This window comes from Anser cygnoides, chromosome 6 (assembly GCF_040182565.1).
Source record: "Anser cygnoides isolate HZ-2024a breed goose chromosome 6, Taihu_goose_T2T_genome, whole genome shotgun sequence".
NCBI classification, from domain to species: domain Eukaryota; kingdom Metazoa; phylum Chordata; class Aves; order Anseriformes; family Anatidae; genus Anser; species Anser cygnoides.
The window spans coordinates 25,319,398-25,338,568 of record NC_089878.1 but is presented as its reverse complement, the minus strand read 5'-3'; the positions used below and the strand labels follow the sequence as shown (position 1 = coordinate 25,338,568).

Genomic DNA, 19,171 nt, shown 5'->3' with positions numbered 1-19,171 from the left:
GGATGCGGCCCCCTCCCTGCCATCGGGAGCGAGCCCCGGGCAGGGCGGGCACGGGCACGGCGGCGGGAGGTGACCGTGGGTGATGCGCGTCACTGTTTTATAGATGTACAAAAGCTCCCTAATAAAGAGGCACAAGTAGGTCCAGAGCTGCCTGCGTGGCTGGGGTGGGGGCGCGCGGAGGTGTGGGGATCCTCATGCATTCCCCAAAAGAGCTGTGCCTGCTGGCTGCGCACCGGCACCAGAAGCCCGCACGTCGTCTCCGTGGGCCGGAGCACAACGGGTGTGCCGCGGCAGGGCGGGCGCCCCGGCAGCACCCGGCCGGGCTCTATCAGCCCCGTGCAGGCGGTGCCGGGGGGGAGGTCGGGCTCTGCCCACCCCAGGGGCTGCCAAAAGCTCACCGGGAGCCAGGGGGGGCAGAGGGGCTGCGGTGGGTGCTCCCCATGCCGGGGCTGCAGCCCGCAGCCCTGCCCGTGGCCAGGGCTCTGCCAGGAGGTGCTGGGCATTGGGGTGCCCCCAGCAGCGGTGCTGGCAGCCCCTGGGCTCCCGGGCGTGTTATCAGGGCCAGGCACGGCCCCTATCGATGAGAGGCCGCTGCTTGCTTTCCCCGGCACTGCGCTCCCACGGGGCCGCCAGCCGTCTGCTCCTCCGTCACCCGTCCCCCAGCTGGGGGCACGGCGCAGGTGAGGTCGGGGACACCACGGTGGGGTCCTTGAGGTGCTGGTGGAGCCCAGAGGTGGGAGGTGGAGGGTGGGGTCTGGGCTGGAGGCGGGGGCGAAGTGGGGAAAATCCACGGTGCTGTGGGGAGCAGGGCTCTCCTGCCTCCTCCTGGCCCTGCTCTGTCCCCCTGGGCAATCCTGCGGCACAGGGAGGGGACAGGGGGAGGCCGGAGGTGGCCCTGTGGTGCTGTGCCAGCAGCGGCAGAGGTCCGCTTGGGGTCTTTGGGTCCCCTGCCGCCATGTCCTGACCCAGCCGCCCCTGCAGGATGTCCCCCCAGAAGGCCACCCTCATCCACACCAAGGCGGTGACGGGCAGCTCGTGCTGCGCCCTGCCCTGCAGCGAGGACGTGTCGGAGGAGCTGAGCGAGGAGGAGAGCGGGATCGCGCGGCGAGCCCAGCGCGCAGCGCTGGAGGTGCTGGAGGACGCGCTGAGGAAGGACCGGGTGCTGATGAAGAACCTGAAGGACGTGGTGGTGCTGGCCGGGGAGGGCCAGGGGGGCGAGGGCTGGGTGGAGCGCTACGCCATGCTCACCAAGAAGCTGCTGCGCAGCCTCGTCTCGCAGCTCCAGCAGGCGGCTTTCCGCAAAAACCCCCGCAGGGCCAGGTCCTACGCCTACGTCAAGAAGAACGCCTGGGACCGCACCATCTACCTGTGCCCCCTCTTCTGGCAGGCCCCCGGCGAGCTGGAGAAGGACTCGCAGCCCGGGACGCTCATCCACGAGGCATCGCACTTCCTGGGCTTGCACGACATCACCTACGCCACAGCCAGCTTTCGGGCCGGAGGCGGCGGCGCGGCGATATGGACCGACCGCCGCGTGCCCCTCTTCGAGTCCCTGCGGAAGGCGCTGCTCAACGCCAACAGCATCGAGTACGAGTTCGAGATCGTGCTGAGGCACCGGCAGCCCTACCGGGGCGGACGCTACGCCTGCTGCGGGGAGACGGCCAGGAACTCCGTCTGCGAGAACGCCCTGCCCCACGGGGGGCTCTCCTGCGGGACCCCCGAGAGGTGAGCGTGGCCCCGGGGTGGGCACTGCCAGCAGCGGGGAGACGTGGTGGCGGGGGACACGGGGGGCGGCGGGGCGGGAAACGCTTCCTGGGCTCCCCCAGCCCCACATCCCACCCCAGCCAGGGGCCAGGTCCCTATATCCCGCGGGTTTTGCTGCGCGGGCACCTTTACGCGCTGGGTGGGCCCGGCTGAAGCTGCCCCCAGGCTGACGGCCCCGCTGTCTCGCCCCAGCCCAGCACCCAGCCGCAGCACCATCGGGGACACGGTGCGGCTGTCCCTGCTGCCCGCCCGGGACGCCATGCGGAGCTGCCTGCAGGACATGCGGCGAGCGGCGGAGGCCACGGAGCGGTGCCACCGGGCGGCGGCGGTGGCCAACGTCACCGGCGGGGCGCTGGGGGCGGCGGGGGGGGCCACGGCCATGGCGGGGCTGCTGCTGGCCCCCGCGGCGCTGGGCACCGCGCTGCTGCTGTCGGCCGTGGGCTTCGGCGTCTCGCTGGTCGGGAGCCTCGTCGGTGCCACCGCCACCGTCAGCGACAGCCTCGGGTGCCTGGCGAGGAAGGAGGGGGTGGAGGCGCTGCTGGAGGAGTTCGGGGCGCAGGCGGAGGTGTTCACGGGCAGCCGGGAGCACGTGGAGAGGGCGCGGAGGCTGCTGGAGGTGCTGGGGAAGGACGAGAGCCTGGACGTCATCCTGGGGGTGTTCAGGGTGGTGACAGGGCTGGGGCGCAGCGTCCTCAACGGCAGCAGCGTGGCCAAGGCCAGCGCGGCGCTGGCTGGGGCCAGCCGCGCCGTGAGCCTCGCCGGGACGGCCACGCAGCTCCTCCTCGGCCTCTCCTTGGCCCTGGACATCTTTTTTGTCACCAAGGACTCGGCTCACCTGTCCCGCGGCGCGCGGGCAGAGCTGGCGGGGAGTATCCGCGCGGCGGCCTGCGTGCTGGAGAGGGAGTTCGGCGTCATCGACGAGTTCTGCCAAAAAATAAACCTCATCTTGGAGGAGCAGGAGTGAGGCCGGGCGGAAGGAAAGGCCGAGCCTCACGCGTGGCCGCCCCTGGACGGCTGCCAGCGAGGCGATGGGATGCGCCCCGGGGGCCCTCTGACGGCACGGAGCCCAGGGCGAGCTGCTTTCACCTGCCCCTGTCCTGCTCCCGGGGCCGGCCCCAAACCTGGTGCCGTGGCCCCAGGGCCCCCATCCACGGGCCAGGCTGCCAATAAACTCTTCCAGAAGCGCCACAAGAAGCGTAATTTGTTCTTGCTTTCGCTCGAGCAGGGGGTGGTTCGCTGGTTTGGGTAGCGCAAAGCTTTAAGTACGCAAACAGCTCTAACTCAGTCTGGGTAAGCAGCAAGGAGACGAGAGCGGCTCTATCTAGACCGCCTTGCCATGACGAGACGACAGTCCACAATTTCTTTTCGCAGCCAACTTCGTTTGACGCTAGTTTGCTTTACATTAGCATCGGATACTCTTCCAACGCGTGATCAAACGAGGCTCCTGGGTCTGCTCTCGGGAGAATAAATGTATCTGTAACGCACCTGCACCCGCCTCGCTCCCTTCTGTCCCAGATTCGCATTTAAAGGGAATTAAGGATGTGCTCGGGGAAGATCAGAAATAGAAATATTTGGGGCGAGCTAATGGTTAGCATCCGAACTGTAACACCCGTGCATTTAAACACATGCGTTCCTACGCCTGGTTACAAGGAAGGAGCAGGGACACGTGCATAGCTGAGATATCTTTCTTCGGGCAAGGACTGCCATACAGCCCTGGGGATTTCCGGGGGTTTTGCTGAGCACTTGTTAACTAAAAGTAAGCACTTTTAGTTAATTTTCTGGGGGATTTCTCTTTGATATGGGAATTTCGTGACCAAGTGCTGAAAGCAGCTGCCCCATGAAGTGTGCTTGCTGCAGCGAGCGTGCCCACGCCGGGGACCACGAGCAGCCCCACTGCCCACCCCATGCGATGTTGGGAAGCAGACTGGGGAGCAAAAAGGGGTGGAGAGGGCAGGCCAAGCAGTGTTGATTCACCATGGCTCTCAGATGGGGTTTCTGGCCCGGGAGCTCCCTTGGAGCTGGTCCTGGGAGGGCAGAGCAGGGCTGGACCCCGCTGTGCACCCACTGCACATCTCCGTGCCGCGCACGCCTGGCCGCTGCCACAAGGTGGGCTCCTGGTCCTGCGCTGCTCGCACAGCCCTCCTGTGGGAACACAGCACATGGGAGCCATCAAAATCCTTTTTAACGCTGTCTCAGTGAAGGCCTGAAAGCCAGCCCTGTGGGAATTTAGGGCAGCAGGGACGCCACAGCACAGCCCGAGCTCCATACCCCTGGGTCCAACGCCAGCCCCGTGCCCCCAGCGCTGCCCCCCAGGCACTGCCAGCAGCTGGTGACAGCAGGGCAGCGCGGGGGGTGCCGGGCTCCTGCTGCTCACGGGGGTGTTTCTGAGGGGTTGCTTGGCCTCACGCAAAAGCAAAGCCAGAGCTGTCTCATCCCAGCTGAGGTGCTGCACGCAGCCTCGGAACGAAATACATAACCCCTCACCCCGCACGGTGTGCCCGAGCCCCTCTCACACGCAGCAGCAGCGCCCCAGGGAAGAACCAGCCGGAGGCAGGTGTTCATCTCTCCATTTTATTAGTGTAAACACCCCCCACCCCCTCTCCCCGCTATTAAATACAAACCAGGAGCACAGAGCAGCTCCTCAGTCGCTTTCTCCTTAGGAGATGCGCAGCCGAACCGCCCCTGGAGCCCCTCGGCCCGGGGAGCACAGTGGGGGCCCGGGGGGCGGCAGGGGGGCAGCACGGCCTGCGGGCACGTCCCCGAGGGCAGGGACGGCTCCTGTCGGAGGGCTGCGACCTCCGTTGTCCTATGGATACTGCGAAGGCCGAGGCGGCCCGGGTCAGGGTTCCCATGGGGAGCAGCTCATGGTACACAAACACGGCAGGAGCACTCCCTGCGCCCCCGGGGGGCCGCAGCTCCCCCCCCCGCCCCAGCAGCCAGGGGCGCTCAGGCAGCCGTTCCCTGTCAAGTGGCATACGCTAAAACCAACCTCGTTATTGCTTTTTTTGGGGGGGGGTCAGTCCCACTGTTCAGGGCTGCAAGGGCACAGGGAGGCAGCCCTCCCCGCAGCACAGGGCCGACGCTCCAGTCCCTTCTGCTGTAGGGTGCCAGGAGAGCCGAATGAGCACCAGGAACAGCCCTGCATTGTTGGGGGGGGAAAGGGGAGACGTGTGTGGGATCTGCCCCAGCCCCGGCTGGTCCCCCACAGCAGCCACAGCCCCGCGGTGGGGTCTCAGTGTCCTCCAGCAGCCGGAGGTGGAGCAGTTCACAGGACAAAGCAAGGGGCAGCACGGCTCCGCTCCTCCCCGCCGGGCCGGCGGCGAGCGAGGCAGCGGCCGGCACCGCTTGGGGTGAGGACGCGGGGGTCCCAGAGCTCAGCTCGGCTCACCCCATGCTGGCAGACCCCAGCCCTGCCCGGGCAGCACCGAGGCCGATCTCCACAGCCGCAGTGGAAGGAGGAAGACAGATTTTGGGCAGCAGGTCAGGCGGGGCGGGCAGGCAGGCTGGGCAGGGCCAGCCCCTCCGCGCCCCGGGCTCAGGTGCTGTTCCCCTGCTCCTGCTCGAAGAGCACCATGGCAAGCTGGGAGCGGGACCCGACGCCCTCCAGGCTGCTCTGCACGCAGCGGTGGTAGATCTCCTCGCTGAGCCGCGGGTTGCAGGCCTGGTGCCGGTAGCGCTGCAGCAGGGCAGGCTCCACGGCCCGGAAGACGTGCAGGTTGGAGTACTTGATGAACATGTCGTAGATGTCCAGGGTTTCCAGGATGTCTTCGTTCTCCTGCACGTCGCTGGCCATGCGGGTGCGCGCCGCCATGTAGTCGGCGTTGTAGAAGCAGGCCTCGTGGAAGACGTCGCGGTCGAAGCGCCCCGCGTCCCGCAGCAGGTCCAGCGCGGGGGGCGGCACCTGGTTGTGGTAGGCGATGGCGGGGTTGTAGCCCTGGAAGTGGATGGGGAAGAAGACCTGCCAGTTGTTGATGGTGTTCATCCGGCAGCGGTTCAGGAAGTCGATGGTGACCTCCGTGCCCACGCCCGCCACGAAGAACAGCGTGTCCACGGGGTGCTTCTTGGAGATGATGTCCATGACCTTGATCTGGGAGGGGGCGTCCGTCTTCACGCTGATCCAGGGGATCTTCACCTCGGCGTACTTGCGCTCGTACTCAGTGATCTGCGCCTTCACGGGGGCAAAGATGTCGTTCTGGGTCACCTGCTGGGCCTCGAAGGGGTCGTAGATGAAGAGGAAGGTGAGCACGGCGTTCTCGCTGCTCTCAAAAGCGGCGGCGGCGTAAACCTCCAGGAAGCGCGCGGCGTGGTCGCGGTCGTGGGCCGTGAGCGGCAGGATGACGTTGATGCGGCTGGCCTCCGTCACGTAGGGCATGGGGATGATCTCCACCTCGCTGAGGGGCCGCACCAGGTGCACGCGCTTGGTGACGGAGCGGCTGTGCCCCTTCTGCGTGACCACCTCCACCTGCAGGTCCAGCGTGTACTCCATGCCGCGCGTGGGGTCGAAGCGCCGGTACCCGTTCACCAGCTGCTGCTTGCGGACGTGCAGCACCGGCTGGTACTTGCGGTTCAGCTCCTCCATGGCCGTGGCCACCACGTCGGCCACGTCGGCCAGGTCCGCGCCCTGCAGCTCGCACTTGGGGGAGCCGTCCACGCAGGCGTAGACCTGATCCTCCGTGAAGTAGTCCCAGCGCAGAACCTCGAAGCGGGTTTTGGGCTGGAACGGGGGAGGGATGCCAACGGGCCACGTGGCGCCGTGGTCCCCGTCTGCGGACAGGCTGCTGGCGTTCTGGATTTCCAGCTGCAAGGAGACGCGGAGGAGTTAGAGCAAAGCATGCATAGAGTGAGCGCACAGCACGCCACCTTCAGCAGCAGGATCTGCATCTTGTCCCACCCCGCGCTGCCTTTGCTGGCAGACCTCAGCACCCTGCCAGCTCTAGCACCCTGAATCGCCCCAGCCGCAGGACCCATCCGGACCCAAAGCTGCTCTCCTGACACCGCTGCAGTCACAAAAGCTGAGGTGATCGCACCCCAGAGTGCCTGCAGGTCAGAAAGCCCTCACATTAGACCAGAAAGATGGGTGATGCCAGAAAGCGATGCCAAGAGGAGCCCAGATCCTCCCAGCCAAGCCATGTCTCACCTGGAGCTGCTCAATTTCCAGGTACGTCCTCTCCAGCTCCACCTGGGCAAAGTACTTGTGCAGCCGGTACATCTGGACAGGATCCAGCACAGGGTGGACGGTGAACGCGCTCTGGAAACGGAGGTCGGTCTCCTGCTCAGGGTCCACGTTCTTCCCCAGCTCAAAGTATTGGTAAAGCAGGCCCTGCGTCAGCGAGGGGGGAGAGGTTACGGCCGATCCAGACCCACAGCCCCACCCCACCACATACAAGCACGGCAAGCTCCAAGGAAAGCAGCACACCAGGGCTGGTCCCACGGCCCCGGGAGCCCATGGGGAGCGGGCAGCACCGGCGAGACGCTGCCAGGGGGCTCTGCTCCGTGACAGCAAGGAAAGGGAGAGCAGCAGCCCGTGCCAGGCTGAGGAGGCAGGGATCGGGCTCCCGGAGCCCAGCTCCGCTGCAGGACCTACCTCGTGCTCCTCGGTGCAGCTGACAGCCGTGTGGTCGATGATGCAGCGCCCCAGCCACTCGTCGGGCCGGGAGCTGAGGATGTCGTTGCGGCAGGACTCCAGGTGGGGCTGCAGGCGCAGGAGGAGGCTGCGGGACAGCAGGTACCCGAAGCCCCCGTAGCAGTAGCGCCCGTCGGTGTCCCCGCCGATGAACTCCTCGGGGCGGCCCAGGTAGAGGAGGGTGTCGATGCTGAGGTGTGCGACCAGGCGGTTGATGCGGTGCGCCTCCGTGTAGGTGTCGTCCTGCACCAGGAAGAACCAGTCGAAGTCGTTGACGTGGTGGTCCAGCAGGTACCTGACGGTCTGGTACATGTTCCAGATGGGCCGCTCGTCGCTGTGGGTCACCACCGTCATGCCGTGGGGCACCTTGCGGCCCCGCGTGCCCGTGAAGTACACCAGGCGCTCCAGGCGGTGGGCCAGCGTGCGGTTCACGGCCACCGCCAGCGTGCTCAGCGTGCTCTTGGAGGTCAGCACGCCCACGAAGAGCCGCTGCCGCATCCCCAGCTCCGTGCTGATGTACCGGGTCCTGCGGGAGGGACAGCACCCCTGAGCCGACGGCGCCGGCACCCTGCAGCGCCGGGCAGGCGGCTGCGACGTGGGAGCGGGGCTGGAGCCCAGCTGCTGGCACGGGGAGGGCGCAGCCGCCCCCAGCTGCCGCGCTCACAATGACTTCCAGGTTTAATTCTTCCAGCCGGCCCCGAGGCAGGAAGCAACCCCCCCCCCCCGGCTCCCACGCTGCCTCCGCTCACACACTGGCCCCATTCAGCCCCACGGCTCCCCCCCCCCCCCCCAGTCCGCCCACCCCCTGGCGGGGACAAGGAGGCCCTTTCACCGCCCGCTCCGTGCCATCGGCGGGGTGAGGGCTGGGGACACGCCACCGCAAGGACGCGGCCCTGCTAGGGCTGGGCGTCGTGCAGAGCGTGCTGCGCCCAGCCCCGCAACCTTTGCACCGTGGGGACGAGGTTCCCCAGGGGTGGCGGGCAGGTGGAGGCAGCGGGGGACGGTCACGGGGAAGGGTTATGGGGAAGGGTTATGGGGAAGGGTTATGGGGAAGGGTTATGGGGAAGGGTTATGGGGAAGGGTTATGGGGAGGAGGACACAGGGAAGGGTCACGGGGAAGGGGACACGAGGAGAGGTCATGGGGAAGGGTCACAGGGAAGGGGACACAGGGAAAGGCTATGGGGAAGGGGCCATGGGGAAGCATCATGGGGAGGGAGACAGGGCAGAGGTCATGGAGAAAGGTTATGGGGAAGGGTTAGGGGGAAGGGTCACACGGAAGGGGACACGGGGAAGGGGACACGGGGAAGGGTCATGGGGAGGGGCACACGGGGAAGGGTCACGGGCAAAGGCTATGGGGAAAGGGCCAAGGGGACGGGTCATGGGGAAGGGTCACGGGGAAAGGTTATGGGGAAAAGGCCAAGGGGACGGGTTATGGGGAAGGGGCCACAAGGAAAGGTTATGGGGAAGGAGCTACGGGGAAGGGTCATGGAGAAGGGTGATGGAGAAGGGTCACGGGGAAGGGTCATGGGGAAGGGTCACGGGGAAGGGTCACAGGGAAGGGTCACGGGGAAAGGGGGACACAGGGAAAGGGGGCCACGGGGAAAGGTTACGGGGGCGCCGCCGGAGCTGAGGTCCCATGAGGCAGCCCCCCAGCAGCCCCCGGGGAGGTGACGGAGGGGCAGCAGAGCCCCGGCAGGGGGCAGCTCCCCCGCTGCGCACCCCCCGCCGCCCCCCGGCGCCGCCCCGCACCTGACGGCCTTCTTGGCGGCCCTGCCGGGGCTGGGCGGGCGGTAGGGCACGACGCGCGGCTCCCAGCTCTCGGCTCCCAGCCCGGCGGGCACGGCGTTGGGCCTGCGGGCCGCGTTGCCGTTGTGCCGCCCGCCGTCGTGCGGGCCGCCCGCGGGGCCGACGGGGGAACCGGCGGCGGCGGCGGCGGCGGCGTCGGTGCGGGGGCGGGCGTCGGTGCGCGGCGGCGTCCCGCAGGGCTCCTCCACCCAGGTGACGCTGAGCAGGCTGAGCGTGAAGCCCAGCGACACGCCGATGGCCACCGGGCCGGCGGGGCGCAGCACCGACAGCAGCAGCGACAGCCGCATGGCGGGGCCGGGGCCGGGGCCGCGCCGCGCCGGGACGGGAGCGGAGGGGCGGGGGCGGCTCCCGCGGCCCCGCTGGCGGCGCCGCCGTCCGACGTGTCACCCCCGCGCCCCGCCCCGCGCGTCACCGCCGCCCGCCGCCAATGGCAGGCGCCCGCGGGGAGCGCGTCACGGAGCGGAGGGGGGGGGGAGAGGGGACGGGGGGTTGCTAGGAGACCGCGCTGCCGCGGGGCACGGCCTGGGGGGGGCGGGCCTGGGGGGGGCCGCGGCCGCGCCGCGGGGTGGCAGGGTGGCGGTGACACAGTCACACGGTCACAGTCACCTCGGCCGGAAGGGACCTCCAACATCCCCCAGCCCAGCCTCCGAGCGAACACTAACAGGTCCCCCACTAAGCCCTGTCACTAAGCTCCACATCGAAACGCCTCCTAAAGACCTCCAGGGATGGCGACTCAACCACTTCCCTGGGCAGCCCATCCCAGTGCCTAACAACCCTTTGGGTAAAGAAGTTCTTCCTAATGTCCCACCTCACCACCTAACATCCCACCTCACCACCTCATGTCCCACCTCACCACCTAACATCCCACCTCACCACCTCATGTCCCACCTCACCACCTAACGTCCCACCTCACCACCTAACATCCCGCCTCACCACCTAACGTCCCACCTCACCACCTCATGTCCCACCTCACCACCTCATGTCCCACCTCACCACCTAACGTCCCACCTCACCACCTCATGTCCCACCTCACCACCTCATGTCCCACCTCACCACCTCATGTCCCACCTCACCACCTCATGTCCCACCTCACCACCTCATGCCCCACCTCACCACCTCATGCCCCACCTCACCACCTCATGCCCCACCTCACCACCTCACGTCCCACCTCACCACCTAACGTCCCACCTCACCACCTCACATCCCACCTCACCACCTAACGTCCCACCTCACCACCTCATGTCCCACCTCACCACCTAACGTCCCACCTCACCACCTCATGTCCCACCTCACCACCTCACGTCCCACCTCACCACCTAATGTCCCACCTCACCACCTCATGTCCCACCTCACCACCTAACGTCCCACCTCACCACCTCATGCCCCACCTCACCACCTAATGTCCCACCTCACCACCTAATGTCCCACCTCACCACCTAACGTCCCACCTCACCACCTCACGTCCCACCTCACCACCTAACATCCCACCTCACCACCTAACGTCCCGCCTCACCACCTAACGTCCCACCTCACCACCTCATGTCCCACCTCACCACCTCACGTCCCACCTCACCACCTAATGTCCCACCTCACCACCTCATGTCCCACCTCACCACCTAACGTCCCACCTCACCACCTCATGCCCCACCTCACCACCTAATGTCCCACCTCACCACCTAACGTCCCACCTCACCACCTCACGTCCCACCTCACCACCTAACATCCCACCTCACCACCTAACGTCCCGCCTCACCACCTAACGTCCCACCTCACCACCTCATGTCCCACCTCACCACCTCATGTCCCACCTCACCAGGCACACGGGAGAACAGACCAACCCCCACCTCGCCACAGCCTCCTTTAAATTACCTATAGAGAGCGATAAGGCCGCCCCTGAGCCTCCTCTTCTCCAGGCTGAACAACCCCATCGCCCAAGTTCAGCTCCTTTTCACGGGCCTTGCTCTCGTGAATAGCTAGCGCGAGGCAGAGGCAGTCACACGGAGAGCAGCTGAACAAAGAGCACATCAAAAATACAAACAGCGGCAGCACGATGGCACCGGGAGATGCCAAGAGGGAAGAGATGCAGAAACGAGCAGAGATTTTCCATGGAAAAAGGCCAGAAAGCAAGCGTGGTCGTAAACAGCCAGAGTCGCCTTTGTTTTCTATACACAAGGGAACGCAATAGAAATAGATATATTTGATTTCCCTCCCAGATTAAAATAGTTAATATCAGTTGCCTTACACGAACCCAGATAATTTTACACTTGTGATGGGAAAACGGGGCGGGGGGGGTTCATTCTGAAAGTGCTGCTGCTGATCGGGGCTTGCAGGCAGACACAGGTAGGGACCCGGAGCACGAAGCCTTCTACAAACAGGACTGAGTTAGGAAAGCTGAATGGAGACAAAGCCGCGGGCAAAGCAAGGCTCGTGCCTGCTGGCAAGTCCTGGGGCAGCCTCCCCTGCCCTCGCAGCCCTTCCGGCCGTGCCCTCCCTGCCGCTCCAGGCTCCGTCTCTCCCCGCGCACCGGGCAGTGGCCGAGGCGAGGGCCCCAGGCGTGGCCCCGAGGAGCTCCCGGGGGGGAAGCAGCCCCCAGGCAGCTTTGCCGTTCCTCTGGCAGCCCCTCCGCAGCCCCCGCCAGCTGCAGCTCCGCGCTTTGTCTCGGGCTGGCGCGGGGCTGCAGGGGGCTGCCAGGGAACGGCTGTCGCTGCCAAGAGCCTGCTCCCTGCCAGGAGGGGCCGTGCCCGGGGGTCTCAGAGCCACAGCCGGGAGATGCAAGCCCAGGGGGGTTCCGTCCCTGCAGAGCCCCGTGCCCTCCCATTTACCCGCCGTGCCTGCCTCCTCCGGGCTCTTGCAGGGGGGAGCAGCCTCCGGATGTGCAGCTAACTAACCCGCTTTGTTAAACCCCCCGTGTGCCAAATTCCCCATGGCCCTGGGCCAGGCCGCCTCGTGCTGCAGGGCCGTGTGTGCCCCGCACCTACCTTGCACACCGACAGTGTGTCTTCCCCTGCACGCCTGAGGTACTGTACCCCTGCAGTTTTCACACCTGACCCCTGCACTGTGCCCCCTGTGCTCAGCACCGCTCTGTCCCCTTTGCACGGTGCCTAGGGCCCACCGCCCTTGCAGCCACCTCCCACCAGTCATAGAATCAGAGAATGGGTTGGGTTGGGTTGGAAGGGACCTTAAGGCCCACCCAGTTCCAACCCCCTGCTATAGGCAGGGACACCACCACTGGATCAGGTTGCCCAGGGACTCACGTAACCTGGCCTTGAACACCTCCGGGCATGGGGCACCCACAGCTTCTCCGGGCAGCCTGTTCAGCGCCTCGCCACCCTCTCTGAGTGAAGAATGTCCTCATCGCCTCCAACCTAAATCCCCTCGCGTTTAGTTTAAAAAACCCCAAGCCACCAAGCGCACCCTGCACACATCGCGCAGAGCACGTCGCGCACACAGCGTGGTTCGCACTCCCCAGCACGTGTCCCGCGGCATGCCCCATCGCCCACCCCACTGCACGTCCCCACCACACACCCCACTGCACGTCCCCATCGCACACCCCATTGCACGTCCCCACCGCACACCCCACTGCACGTCCCCATCGCACACCCCATTGCACGTCCCCATCGCACACCCCATTGCACGTCCCCACCGCACACCCCACTGCATGTCCCCATTGCCCACCCCATTACACATCCCCACTGCACACCCCACTGCACGTCCCCATCGCCCACCCCATTACACATCCCCACTGCACACCCCACTGCACGTCCCCATCGCACACCCCATTGCACGTCCCCACCGCACACCCCACTGCACGTCCCCATCGCACACCCCATTGCACGTCCCCATCGCCCACCCCATTACACGTCCCCATCGCCCACCCCATTACACATCCCCATCGCCCACCCCATTACACGTCCCCATCGCCCACCCCATTACACGTCCCCATCGCCCACCCCATTACACATCCCCACCGCACACCCCACTGCACGTCCCCACTCACACCCCACGGGCGAAGCCCCTCCCCACCCCGAAGCCCCTCCCCTCCCCGAAGCACCGCCCACCAGCCCGAAGCCCCGCCCACCAGCCCGAAGCCCCGCCCACCTCCCAGAAGCCCCGCCCACCTCCCCGAAGCCCCGCACACCCCCGAAGCCCCACCCCCTCCCCGAAGCCCCGCCCATATCCCCCGAAGCCCCGCCCACTCCCCTGAAGCCCCGCCCACTCCTCCGAAGCCCCGCCCCCCCGAAGCCCCGCCCCCCCCCCCCCCCCCCGAAGCCCCGCCCCGCGTGACGTCAGGCGGAGCTGTCCGCTCAGCACCGCCGCCACCATGCGCGGGGCCGGGGCCCGGGGCCGGGAGCGCCGCGCGCCGCGGGGCCGCCGCCGCTGCGGGGCCGGGAGCGCAGGTGCGGGGCGGGGCGGGGCCGGCGGCGGGGAGCGGGGCCCGGCGGCAGCCCCCGGCACGGGGCCGGCCCCCGGGCGGCGGCGGGGCCGCGGGAGGGCGGCGCGGGGCCGGGGGGGGGGGGGGGGTGGGCTCCGTGCCGGGCGTCCCCGGGCTGCCCCCGGCGGGGTGCCGCCGAGCGGGGCGGCGCTGCCCGGCCGGGGGGCTGCCGGCGGCCCCCGGGCCGAACAAAGAGCGGGGCGGAGCGGCCGTGCCGCCCGGCAGCCCTTGCGGCCGTCGCGGAGCAACGCCGCGCCCAGCCCGCCGGGGGGCCGGGGGGCCCCGACGGGGACCGGGGACCGGGGGCCGGCAGCGGGGAGGGGGCGGCGGGCGGCCCGCGTGGGGACGGGCCCGCGGGGGCGCGGAGCGGGCAGCGCCGGGGACGCGGAGCTCAACCCCCCCCCCCCCGTGGCGGGCCGCTAATAGGCTTGGCTCGTTAGCGGCTTTGTGCGAGGCGCCGCCGTCACGCCGGGCCCCCCCCCGTGGGCACTGCCACGCGTGACCCCGCGTGGGGACCCGGGGCACCGGGGCTGGAGGGCAGCCCCCCGGCCGGTGGTGCCGGGCTGGGATGGGCTGGGGGCGCTTTTGGGGTGCCCACCCGTGGGGGTCCCGCGCGTGGGTATTTGGGGCGGGACGTGGCGGTGTGGGCGCCCAGTGGGGCGGGGGGCAGTGGCCTGAGTGGCACGGCAAGGGGCGCAGCGCGGTGCCAGGCGTGGGGCGCCGAGCCCTTAGCGAGGCGCGAGGGGCTGCGCAGCGGGGTCACCGCGTCGTAGGGCCAGGGGCAGCGGGGGCAGCAGCACCGGGACCGGGGGCAGCGGCGGGGAGGGCGGCAGCAGGTGGGCGAGCGTTGCCGGCGCCAATGAGCAGGCGCTGGGCTCCCCTAGCAACACTGCCCGCGCCAATGGGCGCCCGCAGCTGCTGCAACGCTGCCTGCAACGCTGCCTGCGCCCGGACCCCCGGGACACCCGTCCCCGCCACGGGCAGCGTGCTCCGGCCACGCGCGGGGCGGGGGGCACAGGGCCGCCTGCCCTCCTTCTGCTCAGCCCCGCCGGCGGGGGAAGCTTGCTCGCACCCCGCACGCTGCCGTCGGTCGTCGCGCCCGGGCTCAGCGGTTAAAGTCCGATCCTGCTTAGCATCCTCGCCGGGGACGGACTGAGGGGCTTAGGCGGCCCCCCTGATCCCCCCGGGATTAGGCGCCGTGCTCAGCCCTCCCTCGCGGCCTGCTCCGGGCGGGTTTGCCCTGCCCGGCCCGGGCTGCCCGTGGTTTATCCCCAAATAAAGGGGCTGGCGGCAGGTGGGGTGCAGCGGTGCGAGGATGGGGCGAGAGGGCAGCAAGGAAAATGCACCCGGCTGCTGCCCTGGGGAGGAGGCAACGCGCGCGGAGAGGTGCAAAGTGAAGCATCGGGGGGGTTAAAGCCTGGCACAGTGCAGGGCGCGAGGCTGGCGGCAGCACCGGCAGCTGGGGCTGCTGGTGGAGGGCCCGAGCCCGTGCTGGCCCCGCAAAGACAGAGAGGCGCTGAAGTCACTGCAGGCCCTGCGTGGGAGGACGTCCTCGCCTTGTCATGAGCTGCCCGTGTCCAGGGCAGGGGGGGAAAACGTGGCATAATTGCAGCCTGTGCCCTCTTTCCGGGCCCTCCCCAGTAACTTGGTGGGGCGTTTGCTTTTGTGGCCGGTCCCGAGCTGGCTGCTGTAAAGTGACACTCGGAAGGACGGAGCTGGCGCGGGGACAAGTGGTGACATTAAACCGATCCCAAACAAACCGAGCCTGGAAACGCGCCACGGGAACAAAGAGATGCTGGAGCGGCCTCCAGGTGGGAGCGGGCAGACAGCAGGCTTAATTGGGCTTAGGCTGGAGCTGGATCAGTCTTTGCGAGGGATTATGGCCCCTCCGTCTGTGGAGGCACCGCAGGGGCCCCAGGGTCCCCCTGCTCCGCGTCCTGGCAGCGTGGCCGTGTCGTGCCCATGCTGGGGGAAGCCCTGGGGCTACGCGGGAGCGGTGCGTGGGGTCTTGGGGAAGGGGCAGCAGCTCCCCACCGGCCCCCGCAGGTCGGCGTGGGAGGGCCGGGTCTGGTGCGGGGACCTGCTGTTCTCTGAGGACGCTAGGAGCTGGAGCGGGGATGAAAAATAGCCAGAAATATGATTAGAGGATTGGTGAAAATGCCTTAGAGTACAAGCGTTAAGAGCTCAATCTGTTTGGCCTATAAAAATAGAAGATTGAGGGGTGACTTAATTACTGAGCATAATTACTTCACAGGCAGAAAATACCAGGTAGTGAAAGTCTCTCTAATCTAGCAGGGGAAGGACACGCGGGAGCCAGGGGCAGGAAATTGAAGCTGCAGGCAAATTGCGAGGCGCAGCATCCTAGCCGCGAAGCTCCCCGGGGGCGGGCACGGCCCCCCGGGGACGGAGCATCCTTGCAGCCACCTTCCTGGGCGATGGCCAGCTCCTGCTCGGTGCCAGCACAGCAGCACGTCGCCGCTGCCGTTCCCCAGCTCCCTTTCTCCCCAGCCCAGCAGCAATGGGCTGGGGCAGGTTTCCGCGGCCGGGTGCCCATCGCCGGCGAGCGCTTGCCATGGTGCCCACGTCCCCTTTCTCCCACCCTCTCTCTCCAGCTGGAGCCGGCGCCAGGGCGCAGCTTTGCCCGCAAGCGATGGGGCAGGAGCGGAGGTTTTGACGCCATCCCCAGGAGTTCCCAGAGCCATGACTGCAACGGTGCAGACGCTGCGCTTCAAGCTGCTGCCGCCGCACGAGGCGGGCCAGGAGTGGGCGCACAGCTGCCAGCAGGAGATCGAGCGTCGCTACCAGGTGGTGCCCTCGGTGGTGTGCGCCATGTGCTGCCTCTTCGGCATCATCTACTGCTTCTTCGGTGAGCCGGTGGGGCGAGCGGAGAGCTGGGCGAGGGGCAGAAAGGCGATATTTGCCCTCGTGGCCCCCGTGGAGGCGGCGGGGCACGGGGCTGGCTGTGCCCCCACTGACGGCAGCGGTCTCTCCGCAGGCTACCGCTGCTTCAAGGCCGTCATGTTCCTGACGGGGCTGATGTTCGGCTCCATCATCATCTTCATGCTGTGCTACAAGGAGCGGGTGCTGGACACGCAGCTGAGCGTGGAGGCCTCGGTGGGCATCGGGCTGGGCATCGGGGTGCTGTGCGGGCTGGTCACCATGCTGGTGCGCAGCGTCGGCCTCTTCATGGTGGGGCTGCTGCTGGGGCTGCTGCTGGCGGTGGCCACGCTGGTGGTGATGGAGCAGTTCTACCACCCGCCCACGGTGTGGATCCCCATCGCGCTGCTCCTGGGCGTGGGGATGCTCTTCGCCGTGCTCACCCTGCAGTGGCAGCGCTTCTTCACCACCCTCTCCACCGCCGTCTTCGGCAGCGCCATCATGACCGTCACCGTCGACTACTTCATCGAGCTCTTCCTGCTGGTGCAGTACATCTACGAGCGCATCAAGGTGGCCCCCGCCCGCCCCGTGTGCTGGTACAGCTGGGTCATCCTGGGTGTCTGGCCGCTGCTCACCACGCTGGGCGTCCTGGTCCAGTGGAAGGTCACGGCCGAGGGTTACTCTCACACTGAAGGTGTGCAGGGGCTGGGGGGGGGGGGGGGGGTGAAAAACGGGGACGGGGAGGGGGTGGACGTGGCGTTTTGGGGCGCGGCCGCGGCGCTCCCCAGCGCTGACCGCCCCCCTCGCCCCGCAGTGATCATCAGCCGGCAGCAGCGCCGCGTGCAGCTGATGCGCATCAAGCAGCGGGAGGACCGAAAGGAGAAGAAGAAGAAGCGGCGGCCCCACCACCCGCCGCCCCACCAGCACAAGGCCCACCCGCCCGAGCCCGCCTACCGCCGCAAACCCAACCCCGTGCGCCGCTTCGATGGGGACGTGCTCTCCCCAGTGAGTCCTGCGCCCAGGGTAGAGATCTCCCCGGGCCTCGGCCGCCCCTTCCTTCTCCGCGTGGGCGGGCTGGGGCGCAGGGGGAGAGGTGCCCGGGTGCCAGGCGGCGTCCGAGCCGCCGGTCGTCCCCGAGGGCCCGGAGCATGTGCTTGGCTGGGGGCGCTGGGTTTGGGGGCTGGCAGAGCTCAGGGTGGGCTGGGGTGGCACGGGATGGAGCGGGCTGGGAGCAGAGCCCCCTGACTTTGACCCCCCCTTTCTCAAGCAGAGCTACATCCAGAGTTTCCGGGAGCGGCAGACGGGCCCGTCCCTCAACAGCCTGATGGCCAGCTCCCACGCCGTGGTGGACCTGGACTATGACTGCAGCTCCACCGTGCCCCTCACCACGGGCTCCGGCCCCGCTGTGCGGGTATAAGCCAACCCGGTGACCTCGAGCGACACCAGCACCCCAGCCTGCTCCCGCAGACCCCCTGGGACACGCGGGGCTGCTCCTTTGGCCTCGGGTGGCCGTGTGCGGCCCCGGCGTTGTGGAGGCTGCGGATGGAGACCCTTCTCGGGGCAGCGTGGGACTTGGCTCGGCAAGCCCAGGATGCCCGCGGGTCCGGCGGTGCTGGGGACACCCTTGGGCAGGGACTGAGCCCAAGGACTGGGGACACGAGCACCCGCGGACTCGTGGAGCGCGGTGTGAGCGGCTCTGCTGCGCCTTTCTCCATGGCCCAGGCTCGTCCTGCATCCCCACACCTCCCTCCCCGTACTCCAGCCCCCCGTCCCCCAGAGCAGCTCCCCGTGCCTGTTCCCTCCCCGTCGTGCCCCCACAGCAACTCCCCAAGTGCCTGTGCCCCGCGTCTCTGTCTCAGAGAGCACCTCTCCGAGCCCTTGCCCCGAGTGACTCCCCGAGCATGTGTGCCCCATCCCACCCCAGCCCCAAGAGCAGCCCCCGGGCAGCGCTCCCCAAAATCCTGCCTCCTCGAGGGACCCCCTGCCCTAGCCACCCTCCTTGCCCCCAGAGCAGCTCTGCCTGCCCCACCTCGCTTTTCCTGGGCTGGACCGGGGCAGTGCTGGGGCAGAGGCTGCCCAGGCCCAGCGCTCCCCGTGGGGATGCCGCCGTGGGGTGGAGGCACCGGGGAGCAGGCGGCACCCATCCAGCAGGAGCTGCACTGGCAGGGCACCGCGTACATCTCCCTCAAAGGTTTTGACGGGAGACAGGACGAGGGATCCAGCTTTTGGGTGAGGCCGGGCTGCCTCGGGGACCCCTGCAGCACCAGAGGCCACCGCGGTGTTGCTGGCGACTGGGTTTTATAGCGGCTGGGGGGGCCTGGGGGCAGCACCTCTGCGGGGCAGGGCAGGAGCCCCCGCCCAGAGCGCTGCTGCAGACAGAGGCTCCCGCCTTGTACATAACTTCTCTTGCTGTGATTTGTATTAATTTATTACGGAGTGAGCCAGGACTTCCCCGCAGCCGGGCAGGCGGGACGGCGCTGGGACCAGAGCGGGGTGCCCCCCCCCCCGGGGTGCCGTCTCATCCCCGGCTGCTGCCCCAGGAACTGCATGTTTCTGCCACGCCGTGTCCGCAGCGCCGCGCCGCCGTCCCCCTTCCCAGCCTCTTTTGTAAATGTGCCAAACGCTGCTGAGGCCACGGCCGCACAGTAAAGAGCCTTTCGGAGCCGGCGTGC

The 19,171-nt window shown here is 67.9% G+C and overlaps 3 protein-coding genes across 7 annotated transcripts; 2 read left to right on the top strand and 1 right to left on the bottom strand.

Moving 5' to 3' along the window:
- Window positions 1-201: 201 nt before the first annotated feature.
- LOC106029858 (uncharacterized) lies at window positions 202-3,258 on the top strand. 2 transcript variants are annotated; one of them, XM_066999205.1, is made up of 3 exons: window positions 202-685; window positions 982-1,722; window positions 1,954-3,258. In XM_066999205.1, the coding sequence occupies exons 2-3, from the start codon at window positions 983-985 to the stop codon at window positions 2,723-2,725; spliced, it is 1,512 nt and encodes a 503-aa protein (XP_066855306.1). In that variant the 5' UTR covers window positions 202-685; window position 982; the 3' UTR covers window positions 2,726-3,258. The 2 variants fall into 2 exon arrangements, with proteins under 2 accessions (XP_066855306.1, XP_066855305.1); XM_066999204.1 differs by having other exon boundaries at window positions 207-680; window positions 1,954-3,257.
- A 1,060-nt stretch (window positions 3,259-4,318) lies between these two features.
- CHPF (chondroitin polymerizing factor) lies at window positions 4,319-12,692 on the bottom strand. 2 transcript variants are annotated; one of them, XM_048072174.2, is made up of 4 exons: window positions 11,060-12,692; window positions 7,346-7,910; window positions 6,899-7,081; window positions 4,319-6,559 (listed from the first exon to the last, which is right to left on the bottom strand). In XM_048072174.2, exons 1-4 carry the CDS (start codon window positions 11,116-11,118, stop codon window positions 5,297-5,299), a joined length of 2,070 nt encoding a protein of 689 aa, XP_047928131.2. In that variant the 5' UTR covers window positions 11,119-12,692; the 3' UTR covers window positions 4,319-5,296. The 2 variants fall into 2 exon arrangements, with proteins under 2 accessions (XP_047928131.2, XP_066855307.1); XM_066999206.1 differs by lacking the exon at window positions 11,060-12,692 and adding an exon at window positions 9,134-9,594.
- A 758-nt stretch (window positions 12,693-13,450) lies between these two features.
- TMEM198 (transmembrane protein 198) lies at window positions 13,451-19,161 on the top strand. Of its 3 annotated transcripts, none has more exons than XM_066999273.1 (5): window positions 13,451-13,587; window positions 16,235-16,488; window positions 16,618-17,193; window positions 17,314-17,504; window positions 17,770-19,161. In XM_066999273.1, the coding sequence occupies exons 2-5, from the start codon at window positions 16,323-16,325 to the stop codon at window positions 17,914-17,916; spliced, it is 1,080 nt and encodes a 359-aa protein (XP_066855374.1). In that variant the 5' UTR covers window positions 13,451-13,587; window positions 16,235-16,322; the 3' UTR covers window positions 17,917-19,161. The 3 variants fall into 3 exon arrangements, with proteins under 3 accessions (XP_066855374.1, XP_066855373.1, XP_047928137.1); XM_066999272.1 differs by having other exon boundaries at window positions 17,314-17,522; XM_048072180.2 differs by lacking the exon at window positions 13,451-13,587 and adding an exon at window positions 14,066-15,433 and having other exon boundaries at window positions 17,314-17,522.
- Window positions 19,162-19,171: the final 10 nt, after the last annotated feature.